Source organism: Natator depressus, chromosome 20 (assembly GCF_965152275.1).
Source record: "Natator depressus isolate rNatDep1 chromosome 20, rNatDep2.hap1, whole genome shotgun sequence".
Taxonomy (NCBI): Eukaryota; Metazoa; Chordata; order Testudines; family Cheloniidae; genus Natator; species Natator depressus.
Window position 1 is genome coordinate 15,579,435 of NC_134253.1, and position 25,322 is coordinate 15,604,756.

General features: G+C 53.6%; 1 protein-coding gene across 1 annotated transcript in view; it reads right to left on the bottom strand.

The window, feature by feature from the left end:
• Positions 1 to 25,322, bottom strand: part of LOC141975297 (uncharacterized) — a 57,665-nt gene that overhangs the window by 14,241 nt on the left and 18,102 nt on the right. Inside the window, exon 4 of the mRNA XM_074935596.1 lies at positions 1,750 to 1,843. Within this exon, the coding sequence (XP_074791697.1) occupies positions 1,750 to 1,843 (94 nt within the window). The remainder of the gene's footprint in view (positions 1 to 1,749; positions 1,844 to 25,322) is intronic.

Below are 25,322 nucleotides of genomic sequence, written 5' to 3' on the forward strand. Positions count from 1 at the left end.
GCATGCTGCCACAGATTTTCTGTTATAGCAGTCGCAGATGAATACCCAGCAAATGATGTTCATTTTAAGAACACTTTCACTGCAGATATGACCAAACACAAAGAAGGTACCAATCTGAGATTTCTAAAGATAGCTACAATACTCGACCCAAGGTTTAAGAATCTGAAGTGCCTTCCAAAATCTGAGAGGGACGAGGTGTGGAGCATGCTTTCAGAAGTCTTAAAAGAGCAATACTCCAATGTGGAAACTACAGATCTAAACCACCAAAAGAGAAAAATCAGCCTTCTGCTGGTGGCATCTAACTCAGATGATGAAAGTGAACATGTGTGGGCCACACTGCTTTGGATCGTTATTGAGCAGAACTCATCAGCGTGGACACATTTTCTCCTGCAAATGTAAACAAACTTGTTTGTCTTAGCAATTGGCTGAACAAGAAGCAAGACTGAGTGTACTTGTAGGCTCTAAAGTTTTACATTGCATTCTCAAACAAAACAATTTTTTTTGTACATAATTCTACATTTGCGAGTTCAACTTTCATGATAAAGAGATTGCACTATATTACTTGTATTAGGTCAAGTGAAAAACACTATTTCTTTTGTTTTTTTGTACAGTATAAATATTTGTAATGAAAAATAAATATAAGTGAGCACTGTACACTCTGTATTCTGTGTTGTAATTGAAATAAATATATTTGAAAATGTAGAAAACATCCACAAATGTTTAAATGGTATTCTATTATTTTTAAGTGCGCGATTACATTTTTCAATTGCTTGACAGCCCTAGTACTAACAGGATATTAACCATGTTGCGTCTGTAGCAAAACGCATTTTGGAGCCAGCCACTGGGAATAAAGTCTATTATGAATTATGGCAAGGACAGGGCCTTAATAAGAACCGTCACTTCACTGGGATGATCCCCAGGAAATTGATTTAGGCCCTGGCTGCACAAGACATGACTGTAGCTTTATAACCAGTTTGTACCCCACACAGCAAATTTGATCTGCTAGTTGGATCATCCATTTCTCCACACCACAGACATGCTGCAGCTGGGGGACATAGTCCACTAGGTCAGTGTGGGAACTCACAAACCATGATGCACACTGTGGAGGACTGCAAAATGGCAACTTCCTGGAGCTCTTCATGCCTTGAACATCACTGATAAGAACGCTGCGGCTTGGCCGGATTGCATACACTAAATTAATAAAACGAACCACACACAGCTGAGTTACGCCCCCACTCCAGCCTTCCTGGCTCACAAAGGTTGGGGCATGATGTAGAGTATCTGCACCCAATACACTGCCTAGAAGCATTTGTCTCAGAACACCCAGGCCCCGACCCAACAACTACATATTACCCAGCCGGTCTCACACCCACCTTGAAAAACCTAGGTATTGTTTCTTGCTGTGATATTGACCCACATCATCCTTTATTGCCTCTAACGTTTGTGTGGTTTTGAATTGCAAGACCACCGCTGCACCTGGTTTTGGGTCCCAGAATGAAAGAAGTTGTGAACTGCTGCTCTAATACACAGAAGCATATATTCACCAAACTTAATGCCTATAGCGGAAAGTTACTCCACTCCCTCCTTTAACCAAGTTTAAGATACTTTCAAAGATCGAAGCGATCTCTCACTGTATCTTTGCAGGAACCATGAATAGAAACAGAGAATTGCAGGACTGGAAGGGACCTCGAGAGGTCATCTAGGCCAGTTCCCTGCATGAATATTAGAAGCCAGCAAAGAAACACTTACCATAGTTGCCTTCTAAATCCATTTGACTGATGCTGAAAGAACTGAAGCTTTGTTGGAGGACGCTTTGAGCCAGTCTCTGAGTGTCACTCTCCTCCTAAAAATATCAACCCTACAGACGAAAAATGAGGAGATTCACAGATTTCTAAGGCCAGAAGAGAATTATGATAATCTAGGAGTGGTTTTTAACCTGCCACTGGCAGACCCCTGGGGGTTCACAGATTATGTCTAGGATTTCCAAAGGGGTCCTGCTCCTCCATTCAAAATTTTTTAGGAGTCCTCAAATGAAAAAAAGTTGAAAACTACTGATCTAGGCTGACCTTCTGTAGAACACAAGGCATAGGACTGCCAGGAATTAATTCCCATTTGACCTAGAGCAGATCTTTTTGAAATCAAAATTGGATGTCTTTTGAAAATTTGATGGAGAATCTACAACAGTTGGTAATTTTTCCAATGGTTAATTATCCTCACTGTTAAAAATAAACCTTATTTCCATTCTGCATTTTTCTAGCTTCAACTTCCAGGCACTGGAAATAACTTTAAAGTCATTTCAATTTATCCATCACAGCTATTAAGTGTCAAAGATCAACTGCACTACAGCAAGTGGTAGACTTTACAACTACGCTGTGCAGGCATAGGATACAAGCTTATTCTTGGGGGCCCACGTATAATGTAGGGTACCGGGAACCACGTATTCTTGTGCTCCACAGAGAAAAGGTTTCCTCCAAGATGCTAAAATCCACAGATTTTTGTCAGAAACATCCTCTTTTCCCAATACATTTAAGAGGATTCAAAGAACCAGTTCCCAAGAAAAATTAAGCCATGTATTTGGGGAGCTCAGTTATCTTTTCTTATACACACTTAAAGTAATACTCCATCCTGAGCCCCTCCACCTTCCTGAGAGGTCAACACTTTTACACCTACCTTGTGGCTCATGATCTGTATGAAGAACTTGGTTCCTGATGTTTTAGTTAAAACAAACAAACAAACAAACAACACAAACAACACAAAGAGTTAGATTCTCTCCTGTCTTCACTGCAATTCATACAATTTGAATGCATCAGTCCTCTAAAAAAAATCCTTCCCCCCAAGATTATAAGTCTAAATAAGAGAGAATTTAAAGGACTGCACAGTCTAGAGACAACCTGAATCTCAGATTTGGTTGCTCATCAGAAAATATGTTTGCTACCCCGCCGGCCCAGCCGGGGAAAGGGGAAGGGGGAGGGAGGGGGAAGGGCTACCCGGCTGGGGGGAGGGGGAGGGACAAGGGCTACCCGGCCGGGGGGAGGGAAGAGGGAATAGGTTACCGGCCCAGGGGAGGGGAGGGGAACCCGGCAGGAGGCGTTACCCAGCAGACTTTGCGCCGAACCAGGGGCGCGTGGTCTCAGTGCGAAGGCGGCTCCTGGAGCTCCGGAGCAGGCACCGCGAAGCTCCCTTGTCCTGCGCCGTGAGACCACAGCGAGGTGCTCACGCCCCCTCCCCTCCCCTCCCCTCCCCTCCCCTCGGGCACCCCAGCGAGGCTCCAACCGCCCCCTCCCCTCGGGCACCCCAGCGAGGCTGCTCAAGTCAGCCCGCCCGCGGAAGGGGCGGGGCGGGAGGGGCCTGGGCACTCGGCGCAGGGGTTAGCTGGCGCCCCCCAGGGTCGGGCTTGGATTGGAGCAGGCCGTGTTGGGAGGGCGGGGCGAATGGGGGAGTGCGGCTAAGGGGCCATGGTGCAGGCTGGGACAGCAGTGGTGGCAGGGGATGGAGCGCAGCCTGGATGGTAGAGCAGTGCATGCTGGGAACGTGGGTCAGAGGTGGAGCGGTGCAGGCTGGGACAGCAGGTGAGGGGCAGGAGCAGTGCATGCTGGGAACGTGGGTCCGAGGTGGAGCGGTGCAGGCTGGGACATCAGCTGAGAGGGGAGCAGTGCACTCTGGGAGTGCAGCTTGAGGGTCTGGGAGCTGTTTATGCTTAGGGTTACCAACTTTCTAATTGCACAAAACCAAACACCCTGCCCCTGCGCCTGCCCCTGCCCCCCTCTCGCTACATTCCCCCTCCCTCGGTGGCTCGCTCTCCCCTGCCCTCAATCACTTTCGCTGGGCTGGGGCAGGGGATTGGAGTATGGGAGGGGTGAGGGCTCTAACTGGGGGTGCAGACTCTGGGGTGGGGCCAGAAATGAGGGGTTCAGGCAGGAGGGAGCTCTGGGCTGGGGCAGGGAGCTGGAGTGCTGGAGGAGGTGAGGGTTCCAGCTGGAGTGTGGGCTCTGGGGTGGGGCTAGGGATGAGGGGTTTGGGCTGTAGGAGGGGGCTCCGGGCTGGGGGGTGAGGCCGAGGGATTCAGAGTGTGGGAGGAGGCTGTGGGTTCAGGCAAGGGGTTGGGGTGTGGGAGAGAGTGAGGGCTGGGGCTGGGGCTGGGGCTGAAGTCTCTGGGGTGTGGCCGGGGATGAGGGGTTTGGGGTGCAGGAGGGGCTCCAGGCTGGGGCTGAGGAATTCAGAGTACGGGAGGGGGCTGTGGGTTGAGGTAGGGGGTTGGGGTGCAGGATTGGGTATGGACTCCAGCTGGCGGTGCAGGCTCTGGGGTGGGGCTGGGGGTGCAGGACGGAGCTCTGGGTTTGGGGGAGTGGCTCAGGGCTGGAGCAGGGGGTTGGGGCACATGCTTACCTCAGTCAGCGGAGCTAAGGCAGGCTCCCTGCCTGTCCTGGCTCTGCGCTTGACTTGGAAGTGGCCAGCAGCAGGTCCAGCTCCTAGGCTGGGGGCCAGGAGGCTCGGTGCGCTGCTCTCACCCACAAGCACTGACACCCCCCCCCCACCGCCCGCTCCCATTGGCTGCAGTTCCCAACCAATGGGAGTGTGGAGCTGGTGCTCAGGGTGGGGGCAGCACACAGAGCCCCATGGCTCCCGCGCCTAGGAGCTGGACCTGCTGGCCGCTTCTGGGGCGCAACGCAGTGCCAGGACAGGTTGGGACCAGCCTGCCTTAGCCCTGAAGCACCGCCGACCGGACTTTTAACGGGACCCTTTTCAGGGTCCCTTTCCAACTGGGCGTTCCAGTCAAAAACCAGACACCTGGCAACCCTATGTATGCTGGGAGTGTGGGCAAGTAGGGAGGGGTGTCTGCTCATGAGTATGGGCTGCCCTGCTTAGACTAAGCTGCCCGGCCCATGCTGGGGCCTCTGGAAGTTGTCACTTCAGTACCATGATGTGCTTTTGCTCTGAAACGTGACTGGCTAAAAATGGCATCTCCTTAGCTGGCGTGTGTGTGTGTGTGTGTGTGTGTGTGTGTGTGTTGGAATCAGAGCTGTGATGGTAGTGACAAAAATGAGAAGGGGGAGGATTTGTTGCATTTTGCTCGTTTTAACTCAGCAGAGCCAGCCCAGCTACAGGAGGGAGAGCTCAGGTCTATTCTGCATCATCATTGTTATTATTTATTTGTATTAGCATAGTGCCCAGGAGCCCTAGTCATGGACAAAGATCTGTTGTGCTAGGCACTCTATAGTGATTAAACAAATGCAACATTAACAGAATTAATATCATATTGCCGCTATATAAATCCACACTACATCCATATCTTGAATACTGTGTGCAGATGTGGTCGCCCCATCTCAAAAAGATATATTGAAAATGGAAAAGATACAGAAAGGGGCAACAAAAATGATTAGGGGTATGGAACAGCTTCCTTATAAGGAGAGAGAAGACTAGGACTTTTCAGCATGGAAAAGAAACGACTAAGGGGGGATATGATTGAGGTCTATAAAATCATGACTGGTGTGGAGAAACTAAATAAGGAAGTGCTATTTCTGCTTCTCATAACACAAGAACCAGAGATCACCAAATGAAATTTAAGCCTGTTGCCTATTAAACAAACAAAAGGAAGTATTTCTTCACACAATGCACAGTCAACCTGTGGAACTCCTTGCCAGAGGAAGTTGTGAAGGCCAAGACTATAACAGGGTTTAAAAAAGAACTAGATTAATTCATGAATTAGTCAGGATGAGCAGGGATGCAAACCCAAGCTCTGAAGTGTACCTAGCCTCTGTTTGCCAGAAGCTGGGAATGGGCCAACACTAGGTAAGGAGGAATTCTAGGCTACCCTTAGCTGTATGGTTATGACACTGTCTGACCCCCCTACTGGGTCCCAAGGCCATAGAGCCATTCAGCCAAATGGATGGTATTGAGATGGGGGACTATGACCTGTTCAAAGAGGCTTTGCTGCTGAAGTATGAACTGACCCCCAAGGCGTACAGGAAACGATTCCGGGGTGTACGCAAGACCCCAGGTGTCACTTACAAGGAGGTCGCCAATCTGCTGGGGGAATATCCCTGTAGGTGTGGGAAGGGCACAGGGGCCACTACCACAGAGGAGGGGTGTAACCTGGTGGGGTTGGGGCAGCTGTATGACATCTGCCCTCCAGACCTTAGGATGTGGTTAGTGGACTGGAAGCCTAAAGATCTGCGCAGTGCAGGGGCACTATTGGATGAGTTTGTGAACAGCAGATAGGGGGCAGGAGGGAGTTCCACATCAGGAATTATGATGTGATTGGAATAACAGAGACTTGGTGGGATAACTCACATGACTGGAGTACTGTCATGGATGGATATAAACTGTTCAGGAAGGACAGGCAGAGCAGAAAAGGTGGGAGAGTTGCACTGTATGTAAGGGAGCAGTATGACTGCTCAGAGCTCAAGATTGAAACTGCAGAAAAACCTGAGTGTTTCTGGATTAAAGTTTAGAAGCGTGAGCAACAAGGGTGATGTCGTGGTGGGAGTCTGCTATAGACCACCGGACCAGGGGGATGAGGTGGACGAGGCTTTCTTCCGGCAACTCACAGAAGTTACTAGATCGCAGGCCCTGGTTCTCATCAGGGTGACTGAAGTCTCCCATATCTGCTGGGAGAGCAATACAGTGGTGCACAGACAATCCAGGAAGTTTTTGGAAAGTGTAGGGGACAATTTCCTGGTGCAAGTGCTGGAGGAACCAACTAAGGGCAGAGCTCTTTTTGACCTGCTGCTCACAAACCGGGAAGAATTAGTAGGGGAAGGTAAAGTGGATGGGAACCTGGGAGGCAGTGACCATGAGATGGTTGAGTTCAGGATCCTGACACAGGGAAGAAAGGAGAGCAGCAGAATACGGACCCTGGACTTCAGAAAAGCAGACTTTGACTCCCTCAGGGAACTGATGGGCAGGATCCCCTGGGAGAATAACATGAGGGGGAAAGGAGTCCAGGAGAGCTGGCTGTATTTTAAAGAATCCTTATTGAGGTTACAGGGACAAACCATCCCGATGTGTAGAAAGAATAGTAAATATGGCAGGCGACCAGCTTGGCTTAACAGTGAAATCCTTGCTGATCTTAAAACACAAAAAAGAAGCTTACAAGAAGTGGAAGACTGGACAAATGACCAGGGAAGAGTATAAAAATATTGTTCGGGCATGCAGGAGTGAAATCAGGAAGGCCAAACCACACCTGGAGTTGCAGCTAGCAAGAGATGTTAAGAGTAACAAGAAGGGTTTCTTCAGGTATGTTAGCAACAAGAAGAAAGTAAAGGAAAGTGTGGGCCCCTTACTGAATGAGGGAGGCAACCTACTGGCAGAGGATGTGGAAAAAGCGAATGTACTCAATGCTTTTTTTGCGCCTCTGTCTTCACGAACAAGGTCAGCTCCCAGACTACGGCACTGGGCAGCACAGCATGGGGAGGAGGTGACCAGCCCTCTGTGGAGAAAGAAGTGGTTCGGGACTATTTAGAAAAGCTGGGCGAGCACAAGTCCATGGGGCCGGATGCGCTGCATCCAAGAGTGCTAAAGGAGTTGGCGGACATGATTGCAGAGCCATTGGCCATTCTCTTTGAAAACTCATGGCGATCGGGGGAAGTCCCGGACGACTGGAAAAAGGCTAATGTAGTGCCCATCTTTAAAAAAGGGAAGAAGGAGGATCCTGGGAACTACAGGCCAGTCAGCCTCACCTCAGTCCCTGGAAAAATCATGGAGCAGGTCCTCAAGGAATCAATTCTGAAGCACTTACAGGAGAGGAAAGTGATCAGGAACAGTCAGCATGGATTCACCCAGGGCAAGTCATGCCTGACTAATCTAATTGCCTTCTATGACGAGATAACTGGCTCTGTGGATGAAGGGAAAGCGGTGGACGTGTTGTTCCTTGACTTTAGCAAAGCTTCTGACACGGTCTCCCACAGTGTTCTTGCCAGCAAGTTAAAGAAGTATGGGCTGGATGAATGGACTATAAGGTGGATAGAAAGCTGGCTAGATTGTCGGGCTCAACGGGTAGTGATCAATGGCTCCATGTCTAGGTGGCAGCCGGTATCAAGTGGAGTGCCCCAAGGGTCGGTCCTGGGGCCGGTTTTGTTCAATGTCTTCATAAATAATCTGGAGGATGGTGTGGATTTCACCCTCAGCAAGTTTGCAGATGACACTAATCTGGGAGGAGAGGTAGATACGCTGGAGGGTAGGGATAGGATACAGAGGGACCTAGACAAGTTGGAGGATTGTGCCAAAAGAAATCTGATGAGGTTCAACAAGGACAAGTGCAGAGTCCTGCACTTCGGAGGGAAGAATCCCATGCACCGCTACAGACTAGGGACCGAATGGCTCGGCAGCAGTTCTGCAGAAAAGGACCTATGGGTGACAGTGGACGAGAAGCTGGATGTGAGTCAACAGTGTGCCCTTGTTGCCAAGAAGGCCAATGGCATTTTGGGATGTATAAGTAGGGGCATTGCCAGCAGATCGAGGGATGTGGTCGTTCCCCTCTACTCGACATTGGTGAGGCCTCATCTGGAGTACTGTGTCCAGTTTTGGGCCCCACACTACAAGAAGGATGTGGCAAATTGGAAAGAGTCCAGCAGAGGGCAACAAAAATGATTAAGGGACTGGAACACATGACTTATGAGGAGAGGAGAGGCTGAGGGAACTGGGATTGTTTAGTCTGCGGAAGAGAAGAAGGAGGGGGGATTTGATAGCTGCTTTCAACTACCTGAAAGGGTGTTCCAAAGAGGATGGATCTAGACTGTTCTCAGTGGTGGTAGATGACAGAACGAGGAGTAATGGTCTCAAGATGCAGTGGGGGAGGTTTAGGTTGGATATTAGGAAAAACTTTTTCACTAGGAGGGTGGTGAAGCACTGGAATGCGTTACCTAGGGAGGTGGTGGACTCTCCTTCCTTAGATATTTTTAAGGTCAGGCTTGACAAAGCCCTGGCTGGGATGATTTAGTTGGGGATTGGTCCTGCTTTGAGCAGGGGGTTGGACTAGATGACCTCCTGAGGTCCCTTCCAACCCTGATATTCTATGATTCTATGACTCAGAAGGGGAGTCACACAGAGACCTCTCCAGGGTGGGACTCCAGGTAGCCCAACTCATGGGTGCCCCTGAAGGTCGGGGTGGGCCAATCCCCCGTGGGACTTGAGGGACCTGAAATGTAATTACTGTGGCCAAAAAGGACACAAGGTGGCTCAATGCCTGAAGATGGAGGAAATGGCAGCCGAGCAGAACCCGGCGGGGGGGGGTCAACCGAAGCCCACCAAGAGGGGGCACCGCAGGTCCAGGAGGCCGCAGTCGATAGGGCTATGCTGGGGGTGGGCGGGGGGGAGATACCGAAGCACCGAGGGTAGGGCTTGACAGTGTTGGGCCAGAGCCTCTGTCCCAAGGTGGGGAAACTGAGGCACTGCAAACCAGGGCTGTACCCTCAAACCCAGCAGCCGAATTCCAGATGGAGCTGCAGGAGGATCCCTCCTTAGAGAAACTGAGGGCCCTTGCTGGCCACAGTGGTGCAGGATCCCAGGGGGAGGACTGCCGGGAGAGATTTCTGTGGGAGAAGGGATTCCTGTACCGGGAATGGGCTGTGTCAAGGTTCCTTCCCCATTCTGAACTCTAGGGTACAGATGTGGGGACCTGCATGAAAACCTCATAAGCTTACTTTTACCAGCTTAGGTTAAAACTTCCCCAAGGTACAAAATTATTTTACTCTTGGATTTCTACTGCCACCACCAAACTTTAACTGGGTTTACTGGGAAAATGTAGTTTGGACACATCTTTCCCCCCAAAATCCTCCCAACCCTTGCACCCCACTTCCTGGGGAAGGTTTGGTAAAAATCCTCACCAATTTGCATAGGTGACCACAGACCCAAACCCTTGGATCTTAGAACAATGAAAAAGCATTCAATTTTCTTACAAGAAGACTTTTAATAGAAGTAAAGGAATCACCTCTGTAAAATCAGGATGGTAGATACCTTACAGGGTAATTAGATTCAAAACAAAGAGAATCCCTCTAGGCAAAACCTCAAGTTACAAAAAAGACACACAGACAGGAATAGTCATTCTATTCAGCACAACTCTTCTCAGCCATTTAAAGAAATCATAATCTAACACATACCTAGCTAGATTACTTACTAAAAGTTCTAAGACTCCATTCCTGTTCTGTCCCCGGCAAAAGCAGCATACAGACAGACACAGACCCTTTGTTTCTCTCCCTCCTCCCAGCTTTTGAAAGTATCTTGTCTCCTCATTGGTCATTTTGGTCAGGTGCCAGCGAGGTTACCTTTAGCTTCTTAACCCTTTACGGGTGAGAGGATTTTTCCTCTGGCCAGGAGGGATTTTAAAGGGGTTTACCCTTCCCTTTATATTTATGACAGGCTGGTTCAGGGCCAACTGAACCTTGGAAAGCCAGGAGGCAATTGGTGGTCCTCCCCCAGAGGGACCACCACAGACTGTTGTATTTGGCCCACAATATTCCCCTTTCAGGGCATCTGGTGCACCAGGCAGAGGCTGCTGCAGCACTTTTAGTGGCCCGGGGCCTTTGATGCCGTCCAACAGTATTGAGGGCCTGGGACTCCTGCCAGAGTGGGGGGGGGAAGGCCCAGGATAAGTGTAAAGCAGCTCTGAGACCTCTGCCCATCATAGAGGAGCCTTTCCAGAGGGTGGCCATGGACATAGTGGGGCCCCTCAGCAGGGCAACCCAGTCGGGGAAGAAATACATTCTGGTGGTGGTAGATTTCGCTGTGCGCTACCCCGAGGCAGTGGCCATGTCCTCTATGGAGGCAGACACCGTGGCAGACGCGCTGCTCACCATTTTTAGCAGAGTGGGTTCCCCAAGGAGGTCCTTACAGACCAGAGGTCCAACTTCATGTCAACACTGCTCCAGTGCTTGTGGGAGAAGTGTGGGGTCTGACACACCTGGGCCTCAGCGTCTCACCCTCAGTCCAACAGGCTGGGGGAGAGGTTCAATGGGACCCTAAAGATGATGCTGAAAACCTTTCTGGACCAGCACCCACAGGAGTGGGAGAAGTATTTACCCCACCTGCTGTTCCCATACAGGGAAATGCCCCAGGAATCCACAGGGTTTTCCCGTTTCGAGTTGTTGTATAGGAGGAGGGTGAGGGGACCCCTCGACTTGATGAGGGACGAGTGCGGGGGGAAGGCCTCCCCCGATGGAGTATGTTCTGACCTTTCTGGAAAAGCTCGCGGAGCTCATGGGCTTGGCCAGGGGAAACCTAGCAAGGGCACAGAGGAAGCAGAAGGTCTGGTACGACCGCTCAGCACGTGCCTGCTTCTAGGCTACCAGGGATCAGGGGATGCTTCTCATCCCCATGAGGAAGCACAAGCTGCAAGCTGCCTGGGACGGCCCCTTCAAGGTCATCAGACAGGAAAATGAAGTGAAATATGTCGTGGAACTGTCCATCCGGGCACACCGCCACCGGGTGCACCATGTCAACATGATGAAGCCATACTGGGACAGGGAGAAGTTGGGGCTGGCTGGGTGTGGGCAGTGGGAGGAGAAGGGAGAGGATCCCCTGGTGGGACTCCTCCCTGAGGGGGGGGCTGACCCCTCGCTGGAATCAATTCTCCTCTCAGACCAGCTAACCCCTGCCCAGCAGGCAGAGATCAGAGAGGTGCTGCCTTCACACCGGCAGCTGTTCTCCAGCCGGCCTGGGCTCACTAACCTGGCTGTTCACCGGGTGGAAACAGGAGCCAATCTTCCCATCAGGTGTTCCCCATTCAGGGTCACTAGAAAAACAGCCCAGGACCTGGAGAGAGAGGTTGGAGACATGCGGGCTTTAGGGGTGATCCAGCCATCCTCCAGCCCCTGGGCCTCTTCCATGGTGCTGGTCCCCAAGAAGGATGGGTTGATCCGGTTCTGTGTGGATATGGGAAGTTCAGTGCCATCACCGTGTCCGATGCCTACCACCGATAAAATCCTAGACAAGTTGTGGGGGCGCTGATGTGACGAAGTGGGACTGTTCTTAATGTTTCCTCTGAATAGTGTGGGGGTGCCTCAGTTTCACCTATGCAGTTCTTAAGGATCTAGGTGGTGGGATAAGGGTGTCTGATCACTGCAGAGCCCTAGAGGGCAGGTGTGTGCAGGAGTCTGGACACAGAGAATGGCCGACACCCTGTTTCCTGGCCACTGATGGCCTGGCCCCTTCCCCCCTGCAAGGTGAGAGCTAAAGGGTTGGAGAACAAGGGAATCAGGTGACCTCCTGGCCGGGGAAAGGGACAAAGCCCAGAGGAGGAGGGGCTGGAGGGAGTTTCAATTTGGGGCTGGCTGGGACATGGAGTGAAGGGCAGACGTGGTTGTCTGGCTCACTGCCCCCCAAAATGGACCCAGCTGAGGGGTCCTGTTCTCTGCACCTACAAGCTCTGTTTTAGACCATGTTCCTGTCATTTAATAAACCTCTGTTTTACTGGCTGGCTGAGAGTCACATCTGACTGTGAAGTTGGGGGGCAGGACCCTCTGGCTTCCCCAGGAGCCCTGCCTGAGCGGACTCGCTGTGGGAAGCGCACGGAGGGGCAGAGGATGCTGAATGCTCCGAGGTCAGACCCAGGAAGCTGTGTGAGCCGTGTGTCCTGCAGACAGTCTGCTCACAGACAGGAGACTTCCCCAGAGTCCTGACTGGCTTCATGGGGAGCAGTTCCAGAGCATCGCCCGGGGACTCCATGACAGCGATCAAATCCCCCCTCACTCTTCTCTTCTGCAGACAAAATAACCACAGTTCCCTCAGCCTCTCCCCATAAGTCACGTGCCCCAGCTCCCTACTCATTTTCATTGCCCTCCGCTGGACTCTCTCCAATTTGTCCGCATCCTTTCTGTAGTGGGGGCCCAAAACTGGACGCAATGCTCCAGATGAGGCCCTCACCAGTGCTGAATAGAGGGGAATAATCACTTCCCTCGATCTGTGGGCAATGCTCCTATTAATGCAGCCCAATATGCTGTTAGCCTTTCTGGCAACACGGGCACACTGCTGACTCATCTCCAGCTTCTCATCTGCTGTAACCCCAGGTCCTTTTCTGCAGGTCCTTTTCACCAGTTCCTTATCCACCTTTCAGTTCTCATATTAAACCCCATCTTCTCCAATTGAACTAATAATTTCCCAATTGTGTCAAATGCCTCACTGACAACCAGGTAGATTAGATCGTTGGTTCTCAAACTGGGGGCCATGACCCCTTGGGTGGTCACAACCCAGTTAAGTGGGGAGGTCACGAGCCCCGACCCCAGCGCGTGGCTGTAAGTTGCGAGCCCTGACCCCTGTGCCAGTCTGTGAGCCCCGACCCCTGTGTGGAGCTGCTGGGCTACGAGCCCCAACCCGCGCACATGGCTGTGAGTCCCGACCGCTGCGCCAGGCTGGGAGCCCCGACCCCGGTGTGCAGCTGTGAGTCCTGACCCCAACCCCTGCGCCGGGCTGTGAGCCCCGACCCCGACAGGGAATTGTGGTTGCGAGCCCCGACTCCAACCCCCACACAGGGCTGCAAGCCCAGACCCCAACCCTGGCCAGGAGCGGGGCTGTGATCCCTGAGTCTGACTGCCACATGGGGTTGCAAGTCCTGACCCCAACCAGGAGCGGGGCTGTGAGCCCTGAGCTGGGGCATCCAGGACGCTGGGAGCCCCGACCCCTGTAATGGGGTTTCAGGCGGAGCCCGGCCATGCTGAGGGTTATCAGCCGGGAGCACGCACAGGGTTGTCAGCCCCGAGCCCCGCCACCCGCTGTGTTTTAGTCTTAATTTAAAAGCAGTGAGTAAAGGTCAATTCATTTTAAGCAATAGGGTTTAAATTTAGTATTTAACATGGTGTTAAATATCAAAAATGTGGTTTTAATTTTTAAGGGGGGGTCGCACTCAGAGGCTGGGTGTTCGAAAGGGGTCACCAATACAAAAAGTTTGAGAACCACTGGATTAGATCTACTGCGTTTCCTTTGTCTGAAACCTCAGTTATCTTCGCAGAGACACCGCTCAGGTTGGCCTGGCAGGACCTACCGATTGTTAAACCAGGTTGTATTTTATCCCAGTTACCGTTCACCCCTTTGTCCTTCGTTACTTTCTCTCTCAGAATTTGTCCCCAGACCTGGCAGAGAGCTGAGGTCAAATTAAAAGGCCTGTAGATACCTGGACCACGTTTTTTTCCATTTCTTAAAAATAGGAACTATATTAGCAATTCTCCACTCCCCCGCCCCGAGTTTACAGTCATCAGAAATCCTTGCTATTGGGCTTGCAATTCCATGTGCCAGTCCCCTTACTATGCATGGATGGAGCTTATGGGGTGCTAGGGGCTGCAGTGAGTGGGGTGGGAGGACCCAGTAGGGGGCACTCGCCCCTTCTAGTCTGTGCCGGCCCCAGCATAGTGCTCAATTTGTGCTATTTTGGGGGTTGTAAATCTAAGCTCCTGAGCGCTTGTCACTAAGGAGCCCATGTGCAGTGCAGCCTGGTCATAGAATCATAGAATATCAGGGTTGGAAGGGACCTCAGGAGGTCATCGAGTCCAACCCCCTGCTCAAAGCAGGGCCAATCCCCAATTTTTGCCCCAGATCCCTAAATGGCCCCCTCAAGGATTGAACTCACAACCCTGGGTTTAGCAGGCTAATGCTCAAACCACTGAGCTGTCCCTCCCCCCTGGCTCCCTGGCCCAGCTCCCCATGCTCTGTGCAGCGCAGTGCAACTAGATGTGGGATTCTTCACTTGTCCTAATCTACTGTGCTGTGTGGCTGTTAAACAGCTGCTCCGTCCCACCCCAGAGGTGGCTGCATCTCAGTGCTGGGCAAAGGATCCCTGTATAAATAGCCCCTGCACCCCACCCCAGAGGTGGCTACTTCTCAACCCCAGGGATGAACTGAGTGACTGGAATACAAGTGACTCTAGTCCTGGGAGTGAGCAGAGCTGCTGGGCCTCTTGCCAGGGAGGTGGGCAAGGCCTCAGCAGAGATTGGGGCCCTGGGGTGGTGCAAGGCTGGGGCCGAGATTCTTCTGGCCGTGGGAGCCCAGTGACTCAGTCAGTGCCCCGCTCCCAGCCAGCCCCCCCATTCACCGAGCCCTTCGTGCCAGCCATGTCGCTCTGAGTCGCACTAGGTGCCACTCGATAGGTCACCTAAAATCACACGGTTTCTTTTCGGTGCCTCGACTGGGCAGCGGGTAATGAGCGGTGGATAACGGATTCTCCAGGCCAGGACTACAGACCTGCTCCCTCGCTGTGCCAGGGATGCCCCGCTGGTCCCATCTCTGCCCCAAGAGCCTCCCCCCGCAGTCCCTGGCAGGGAAGGGATTGCCCCACTGCCAGCGCACAGCAGGCCTATGTGTGACATGAGTTTGGGGGTCTCAACCCCATCCCTAGGGGGATGGGTCCATGCTCTGACGGGCATTAGCTGACAGCCAAGGACTGGCCAAGAGTGCCCTCCCCGCCTTCTCGGGCAGGGCAAGGGGTGGAGTACAGAGTGATCTGCTGTGGGGCCCAGGCCCTCAGTCTCTTGGGCTGGCAGCACTGCCCCAGCGATGAACCTCCCCCAGGGGCAGGGAGCAGCTGCCGGGTCCAAAGCATCCCAGCAAACACTGGCCATTTGGCACCAGCCAGGGGAAAGTCTCGCACCCAGGCCATTCTGGATCAGAAGCGTGTGTGGGGAGATGGGAGCTGAACACAGACCCCTCTCCAAACGCCCAGCAGCCCCCAGGGCCTCGTCCCTGCAATCCCTCTAACGCCATGGGCACAGGGTCCCTCAGCCAGCACCCCCATAGGGCCCAACAGTGGGGAACCCAGCACCTTACCTGGCTGCTACCTCCCATGGCCTTGACGCTGGCCCCAGTTCAGACCAGTTCCCCCACTCTGCAGGGCACTGGAGAAGCCTCCACTGGCAGCTTTGCCGCTGGCTCTCTGTGGCAGCTCCTGCCGAGGCCCCAGGGCCCACGCAGGGCAGCGCTGCCCTCCCAGGGGGCTCATTAGCCAGGGCCATGCAGAAGCCTGGGGCCCAAAAGCCAACCATGGCTCCCCAGCCAGGAGCAGGTTTCCTTGACACCTGGGTACCCCAGGAGGCCAGATCCTAAAGAGCAGGAGGGGAAGATGCAGAAAGAGGAGAGCTGTGCACGGGGCCATGGAGCGGGGGGAAGGGACAGAGAGACGTTTAAATCAGAGGGGCGGAGGGCACGCCCCATCTTCCTCAGAGCCCTGGGCTGGCCTGTGCCCCGTGGCACGAGGGGTGGAGGCTGGAAAGTGACTTGCCTTGCCCCAGAGTGCCAAGGCCACTGGCTGTACCGGAGAGGCAGTGCGGCTGCAGGAAATGCCCCCCCTCCCCTCGAGCCGGGCTCCGTGGGGCCAGGATTCAGGCCTGGGGAGCTTTGGGCCTTGTGGAGGGGACTCCAGCACTGGGGAAAGGGCCAGCTCGACTGCCCCAGAGCCCAAGGCTTGCGTCACACCCCCATCCCCCACGCCAACGGCCCTGCCCTGAAGGGACCCATCTAGGGGCAGAGCGGAGCTCAGGCTCTGTAGCCCCAGCGTGCCAGTCCCACAGCCGGCAGGCAACGCGGGTGCTGTCCCAACAGGAACTTGACTGAGCCCCTCTCCACAGCCACCACCCACTGTCAGACACTGCTTCCCTGGGACAGATTCGAACCCGTGCCCCAGAGAGGAGAGACGCCCCCTAGCCAGCCCAGAATATTATTATTCATCTTACATAGCACTGTCCAGCAAAACACTTCCCAAAGGAGGTCAGTGTCATCATCCCCACTGTACACATGGGGAAACTGAGGCAGAGGGCAGGGAAGGGATTTGCTCAAGGTCACCCAGTGGCAGAGCCAGCCATAGACCTCCAGTCTGCTGCATCCCAGTTCAGTGCTTTACCCACTAGGCCACACTGCCTCTCTTGACTCTGTGGCCATAGCTCGGGAGCGGCTTTCCCTCCATGCACTGCCAGGGGGAGCCATGAGATGTTTAGTATTGTCTGTCCCAAGTGTGGGGAGGCACGAGCCACCCCGGGTCCCACACAGGTGCCTCTGTCCAGGTGGCACGAAGGCCGAGCGGGCCCATCAGCTTTGGTGCCCCTCTTGTGTCCCAACATTCAGAAGTCACTAGTCAGGCCTCAAAATCATGAGATTTGCTTAAAAAATCACAAGATTTTAATATTTGTTTGCATTCTGGCATGGCTGTGTTTGGGAGGGTGCGAGGTCTGGGGCTTCTCCTCCACGCCGAGGGTGGGCACTTTATCTAACGAAAGCGAAGATTCTTCGTGACTGATCCCATTCCAACTCACCCCCCCACCCACTGCTGGGCTCACCATGCAATGATGGGCGTTGGCAACGCTGGCCGTTTAAGGGTTAAAGTGTGACAGGGTGTTGGTCTACCCTGGCACTAGAAGGGCAGCAGGAAGAGCAGCAGCCCCACAATTGAGCTGCCTTGGAAATTTGGGGGTGTGTGTGGAACCCTTATGTTTTCACCCCTTGCAAAAAATTTTCAAAAGCCAAAAATGTACGTGTGTGTGTGTGTGGTTTTTTTCATCCCCTCCCATCCACTTTCCAGTGGCAAATGAGAAAAGGACAAAGGGCAGAGAAATGGGGGAGGGAGGGGTAACTTTTCGAAGGCTGTTTTTAAATTGCTCATCAAAAACCTGAAATGTTTAGAAAGAAGCAAATTTTTTCTACAACACTGTCAAGAAAAAGGCCAATTTACCAACAAAAAAGCTCAGGCTTTTGTTTAAAGAGGAGCGAAAGAAGCAGGGTTGAAATAGGTACAGAATATAATGAAAGGATGGGGGTGCTCCTATTTGCCCCCCCTTCACCTGCCCCAGTGTTGCAAGAGCAATGGGACGCTCTGTGAAAGCAAATGTCAAGGGAAGTTACATAATTAGCCAGGGGAACTCACTGCCACTAGATGTCAATGACATTGCGAGCCGGGCAGGATTCAGACAAGGATGGTGGGGGTAGGGGAGCAAGGGTGTCAAGACAGAATTTAGAAAAGAGGGCACAAGGCCACTGCTGACTGTCAGGATGAGGGGGATATGCCCCCCTTCCCCCCCTCCCACGACTGGTTATGTCATCATTAGCCACTAGGAGGGGGTTCTTGCACCTTCCTCTGAAGTAGCTGGTGCTGGGGTGGCTGGCCCCATTGATCTGAATTGGGGAAGGAGGCAGCAGGGAGAGGGCGGGGTACTGGGCTAGATGGGCCCTGTGACGCTAGCAGACCAGGTGCCAGCTCATGCCCAGGCCCTTAGGCCTCACTGAACACGGACAAATGCAGAGCTTGACCCAGCCTGTGTGTTAGCCGTGTGAAAACAGCTGCTGATCAGCGTGTGTGGAGTGTTTCGACTTGTGGAATTGCTTGCAGGATTGATCTCTCCCATAACCTCTGTAGCCCGTGGTATAAAGTTAGAATGAATGTTTGCATCGTAAACCTCTGTAACTGCTCTACACCACTGAGTTTGCAAGGCAGCTTACGTCCACCTAACACTGCGTCTACACTAAAATTTGGCTCCCGCTGATGTAACTCACCTGCTTTGCTGACTTAATCATGCCACTTCCCCCAGTCAGCGTAGTTAGGTCAATGCAGTGTCAGTGTACATACTGCGTTGCTTACATCGACTGTCCCGCAATGCCCCACACTGACAGTACAATCGATACCACACACCACAGACACAAGGAGCCAGGTGTACACACACACAAGTGCTGTAACTACTGTGGCGGCTGCACGCAGGGCGATTTGATTTTGTAGTGTAGCCATGGCCTGTGTAACTCCCCCAACAGGGGAGAAGCATGAATTAGTGTATAGTGCTAGGCCTGCCCTTTGAAACCAAACGAGCCATTGTGAAACATCCTTACTGATTGCCTCTGTTGTTAGATATTTCACTGCGTGTGTGTGTGTTCTCCCTGTGTGCTGCCCCAGCTCTGCGCAGACAGCCAGCACAGCAGACCTTGAGTGAACCGCCCAATGACCACAAGATCCGTTAAGGGACGAAGGCACCCGGCCAGGTTTATTTTTGACAAGGCATGGTAATAGCACCTGGCAGACTCTACGAGGATACTAAGACATGTATGCCTGTGACAATGGACGCAGCTCAGTGAATGGCGGGACTTTCCATTTCCCCCTTGGCTGGACAAACACATTCTCTCAGAGATACCCTGATACAAACAAGCTGCCCCTCTGACTTAGATACTGCCCTCTGACCTGGCTAGTTATTGTCCACTTTTTTGTACATGTTGGTTTGATTAAAACATTTGTATTTATTACGTTGCTATTTGACCTTATCTTTTAGGAGGGCTCAGTGTGTTCCTGTTATCCTTGGAGAATGTTTTTGTGCCATTCTTGATATTGTGGTTTTTGTACCACGCTTCTGGAATGTGTTTGTGTGAGTCCTTTGTGCCGAGCACTGTCCAGGACTGCGCGTTTCTGCACGATCAGCGCTGGGCTGGCCAGATTCTGGGAACGTGCAAGTGGGCAGGGCCTGACGTTTGCTCACAGCAGGGAGAGGGGATACTGGGCTGGATGGGCCCTGTAGGAACCAGCCAGGCTGAGTTTCCTGCAGGGCAGAGGGAGGTGAGTGGGCCTCGTTAGATGCAGCCTGGGGGGCTGGCTGTGGTGAGGGGGGTCTCGGGCTTTGGGGGGGTTCTCTCCAACAGGCTGTCTCTGTGACTGATGCTGATCACACTACACTGCCCCCTTCTTAAAGCCCAGCCCAGCCCAGCAGCTGGAGCCCACCCAGTAATTAGGAAATGTGATTTAATTTCAGGCAACGAAATGCCAGGAAAGTGGCGGGTGAGCCGGCTTTGGGCTGCGTGGTAAGATGATAAGCAGCATCACAGGGGCTGGTTGCATAATTGTGAACTTGGCTCAGGCCGGTCGCCTTCCCCACCCCCCACCCATCCCTGGAGGTTGGGGGCCGACTCTGGGGAGGGCTGGGGGACGAGATGCTGGGTCCCTGCCTGGGAGAAGGGGTGTGCGCTGGGCATCATTCTGGGATCGCTCAGCCCCCAGCATGGCCAGGCCCAGGGCAGGGGACACCGGGCTGCAGTCCATACCCACAAGGGATGGGCAGGTTGGGGACAGGGCTAGCTCAGCCTGGGTTTGGTGAACTCTGATCTTTAGACAATATTTCCTCTAGGGCCAATTGGATGCACCCGTGCTGCCTACAGGGGGCACTGCCGCTGCATGGGGGTATCACCCACCCGCACCTCCTGCCTCCCACTTCCCCACCCCAAATCATAGAATCATAGAATCATAGAATATCAGGGTTGGCCCCTCAACCCATCCACTGTATACAGCTTGCAGTTACTGTAAACCTCTCCCCCTCCCTGCTACCCCCATTGCCTCCCCCCAGCCCTCCTGTAAGCCCCCCAAGTCACCCTGCTCTGCCCCAAACAATCTCCCTCCAGCAGGGTCTGCATGCAGGTCTCTGCAGGATGAGCTCTTCTGCAAGCCTGGTGCAGCTTCACCTGTCCCTGGGTCCCAGCTCCACCCTAGTCATGATCCCCCCAATCCAGGCCCAAAGGTCTTGGGGGCCCTGGCACAGCTGACACTGGGAGCTTATGCTCAAATAAATTGGTTAGTCTCTAAGGTGCCACAAGTACTTCTTTTCTTTTTCCTAACCCAAATGTATCCCATTGGCTACAAGGAGTTCCAAGCTGGGACAAGTTCACCTTGATGTCTTTCTCCAGCAGGCGGATGGTTGCAGAATCTCTCCTGGGTTGCAGAATCGCTCCTAGCCAGGGCTGGCTTTGATGCAGCAGCCTGGGGACGGTGCCCCATCCTAGCTGGGCAGGGCTCATGCCCTCCTTGCCTGGCCAATCCCATCGGGCTCCCCGTGAATATGTCCAGGACGCGATGGCTGCAGCCCTGCAGCCGCTGTACAGCCATGGGCACAGTAGGCCTGTGTGTGGGTGTTCGTCTGGCTCCAGGGCTGGGGAGGGAGGAGGAGACCCGGGAAAGAGCAGCAGCAAGCCGTTCGCTGACTAGACGGGACTGGGCTGGCAGCTCCAGGCGCGCTCCCAGCTCCGCGGAGAGGGACGTCAAGGCTGGCTGGACTGGGTCTGCGCTTCCCTCCGAGCCAAGCTCCGGGCAAAGCGTTGGTCACTGGGAGACCCAGCGTGTGTGTGATTACCCCAAACCTTCCTGCAGGCGCAGGGGGACTGGGTGGCACCTGGAAAGACTGTGGAGGTGTTTCCTTTGGGCCAGCTCCAGCCTGGCCAGGCTCCAAGCTCAGCGCTCCCCTGCCAGCCTCGTGAAGGGTCCTGGAGGAGCCAGAACACAGGGCAGGGGAGGAGAACGTAACCCTGCCGTGGGGCTGGGGCTGCTTTACAGCCGAGGGCGGTGGGGGGCTGCGTGGGTGCTCCTGCATGGGCACTGCTGCCCGCCAGGGGACGGACGGCTGGGCCTGCACAAGGGGGCCTGTGTTTATACCTGGTGCAGACACAAGCGCTAGCGCCGCACAGCAGCTCATGAGGATCTGACGGGCTCCATCCCCAGCTGCGCCCTGACGTGGCCCAGCTCTGTGCCTCAGTTTCCCACTCTGTAGAACGGGAGGATAGCGACACCAACCCTCCGGCTGTCCCGCTGCAGTACTGGGCCCTTGGTGGCATGGTTCTGGAGGATAGCTTCATGCAGCCAGGGAAGGCTGGCATCAAGCTGTCTGTGTTTTCAAAGGCCCTCCAGCTCCCTCCCCTCCCCCTGCACTCTGGTGCGGATTACAGGAATCCTGGGGCAGTTTTTTATTGGGAACGCTTCCCAGCCGCTGCTCCAGGCCCAGAACATAGTCTGTTCGCTTTCATACCTCACACTACTGTTAGCGTTAGCCTTTTACAAGGCCAAGACAAGAGCTGGGGACGCAGCCAGGGCTGGAGCTCTTCTCCATGTTCCTTTCCCGGTGTGCCAACCAGACGGCTGCACCGTGCCACAGCCAGCAAGTTCCTTTCCCTTAACGCTCAGTGGAAACCCTTCCTGCTGCCCCTTGCCAGCCACGCCAGCGTCACACCCACAGACCCTGGTCGTCGGTGGGTGGGGATCCAACCTGGGGCCTCTGGAGCTTAGTGCATGAGCCTCTATTGCATGAGCTAAAAGCCCCCTGGCTGGTAGCGACGGCTGCAGAGCAGACTCATCTTCTCTCTCTCTCGAATGGTCTTGGTGCCACTCGATGGGACACAACACCACACCCAGAAGGCGCATGGGTTACGTCAGCTGGCGGAGGATTAACTTCATATCGAGCTTCAGATCCCCGTCTTGGGCTTTGATTGATTGGGGAGGGGAGTCCCCAGGCATGCTGGGGTGGCTGGGAGGAAATCGAAAGGAGCTGTTTGTGCTGAATTGCTCCCCCCCCGTCACCCCACATTCTCCATCACAAACCCCGGGGCAGCAGCAGCTTCCAGTACACTGGGCTCCCCACAGCTCCCATCGGGGCAGACCTCGGCTGGGGCAGTTTGTCCCAGCCCTGTTCAGGGGCACAGCACATTCTCCAGCCCCGTTCCTGGAGCCGTGGTCACTGACACGAGCAGTGGATCTGCCCCAGTGACTTCAGTGCAGCTGTGGGACTCAGCGCTGCAGAACAGGAGGCCCTAGGTCACTAGCAGCTGAAGCGCCAGGATGAACCCTGGGCCCGAAAGCCGCCCTGTATGACGTCCCCAACCGCTGTCCAGAGGAGAGCGCTTGCCCTGGCTCTGGGACTAGGGCTTTTAATCCGCTCCGAGTGGCTCCGTTCCCCAGCAGCGCAGGCTCGTTCCTATCAGAGGGGTTTATTGCAGTCTCTGTTTGCCTCCCGTTAACAGCAGGCGGGAGGGAGGGAGAAGCTAGGAATTGCACACCCGCCCCTCAAGGCAGGTCAGTCTTTCCCAGAGGCTTGGGGAGTGGCTCTGCTTTCACTTTGGCCTGTTCGCTCCACCTGACGCTGTTGTGGGCCGGATGTAAACCAAGCTGGCTGGGTTTCAGCCCAACACTCATTGCAGGGCCTCTTGGTGAGGCACCAAGTCCCAGGGTTAAACAGGGCGCCCTGGGGCTCCCAGCTCCCTGCACAAACAGCAAAATCTCATACCCAGTGTGACGAAGTGGGACTGTTCTTAATGTTTCCTCTGAATAGTGTGGGGGTGCCTCGGTTTCCCCAGGCAGTTCTTAAGGATCTAGGTGGTGGGGTAAGGGTGTATGATCGTTGCAGAGCCCTAGAGGGCAGGTGTGTGCAGGGGTCTGGACACAGAGAATGGCCGACACCCTGTTTCCTGGCAACTGATGGCCTGGGCCCCTCCCCCCTGCAAGGTGAGAGCTAAAGGGTTGGAGAACAAAGGAATCAGGTGCCCTCCTGGCCGGGGAAAGGGACAAAGCCCAGAGGAGGAGGGGCTGGAGGGAGTTTCAGTTTGGGGCTGGCTGGGACATGGAGTGAAAGGCAGATGTGGTTGTCTGGCTCACTGCCCCCCAAAATGGAACCCCCCCAGCTGAAGGGTCCGGTTCTCTGCACCTACAAGCTCTGTATTAGACCATGTTCCTGTCGTCTAATAAACCTTCTGTTTTACTGCGGGAAGCAGCGCGGGGCGAGGGATGTGCTGGCCTCGGCTTCCTGCAGCCCCCGTTGGCCTGCAGTGGGGAACCGCGGCCAGTGGGATCCGCGATCGGCCAAACCTGCGGACACGGCAGGTAAAAAAACTGGCCCGGCCCGCCCCGGGGTAACCCTGGGGGGCTGCATGCCAAACGTTGCTGACCCCGGTGCTACAGCAATCTCCCGTACAGCAATGGCTGTTACAAGCCAGCGTAATTTAGAACAACCCAGAGTCTAAAGCTCAGGTGTATTTGAGGATCTGGGCCAGTACTTGGCTGTTTCTATAGTAATGACCCCTGAGCAAGCAGTGTAATGTACATGCTTATCACTGAGCGTGTCCAGAGGCTGCACGTCCATCAGAATGACTAGATGTCCTGATGTGTAATAAAAACACTTGGAGTCATAAAAAATCAACCCAGCCTACTATACAGGGCCTGATCCTTCTCTCCCTTACAGCATCTGAGCAGTAGGAGAATGGCTAATATGGGCCAGCGTTATGGTTGTTTTATTCTATTTATAAAAGTATAATACTGGCCAGTATTCTAGTTGCTGTATTGTGTTATAAAACAACAACAAAAAATAGAAAAATAAAAAATACAAATTAATGTTTTGAATTAATTTAGGGAAAAGAATTTACAGCACAGTACAAGAATTTAAAACATTTAAAACATTCCTTTCTTTCTCTCCAGTATTATAGTCTCTCTTGTTCCAATTTTGGGTAGCGGGAGCGAGTAGTATAAGGGCCCTACCATCAATCGAACGTTAACCCCACCCCTTGGCCCCGTAAGCCCTGCACACGGGTCACTGGAAGACCCACCTCATGGGAGTATTACTTCCAGGGTCAAGGCGGACACATGTCCGGAAGCAAGGTGTGTCATGTGACCCCTGTAAGAACTCCTCCCACTGTCCTCTGCTGATCAGGATGGATTTTGCCCCCACAGGAACGCCTCGAGAGAAGATTTGACCAATCAGGGGGAGTTCCGGGGTTTGTGTGACCCCCTCTAAGAACTCCTCCCACTGCCCTCTACCAATCAGGAGGGTTTTCAGCCGCTGGGGACCACCCCGAGAGGAGATTTGTCCAATTGGGGGGAATTCTGGGGCGGGGTGACCCGTCAGGAAGTGGCTTGTGTGACCCCTCTAAGAGCTCCTCCCACCACCCTCTACCAATCACGATGGGTTTTGGCCACATTGGACAGCCCCAAAAGGAGATTCAACCAAAATAGGGTGGGTTCTGGGATGGGGTCAACCGCCCAGAAGAGGGTCGTGTGACCCCTCTAAGGACTCCTTCCAACACCCTCTGCCAATCAGAGTGCAGCACCATCACCTCATAAGTCCGAGCGCTGGGAAGAGGAGGCCATCTCTTACCAAGAAGACGTGGTTTAGAAATTGTGGAAAGGCTGAGAGGAAACGTGGACTCCTTTACCACCCCTGTGAGAACTTCAGACTTTGTTTTAGCCCCGAGGACCTTTGGAGTTGTGTGGAGAAAGCGCTACAGCAGCGACAGTTCTGAAGAGGATGAGAGAGAAGCCAAGGGGATTCCTTTGGCCCAGCCATTGATGGATATGCCAGAATCCGACCCTGAAGCCCAACCGCTCATGAGACACCCCGATGAGCATGGTGGCCTCTCATCATCCGCCACCCTGGAGGAGGAAGGCGATCATGGCTTGGGGGAGGCACTGGCAGACAAGGTGAATGGAAAAGACGTAGCTCAGGTAAATGAATGATTAAGAAGCGACGGTCGATGATTGGGTGTAATGGGGTTAGGAACCAGGGGTTGTGTAAATCTAAAAACAAGCAGTGGGCACTTACGCTTGTTTCTTGTCTGAAAATCTCTCGACAGCTTGA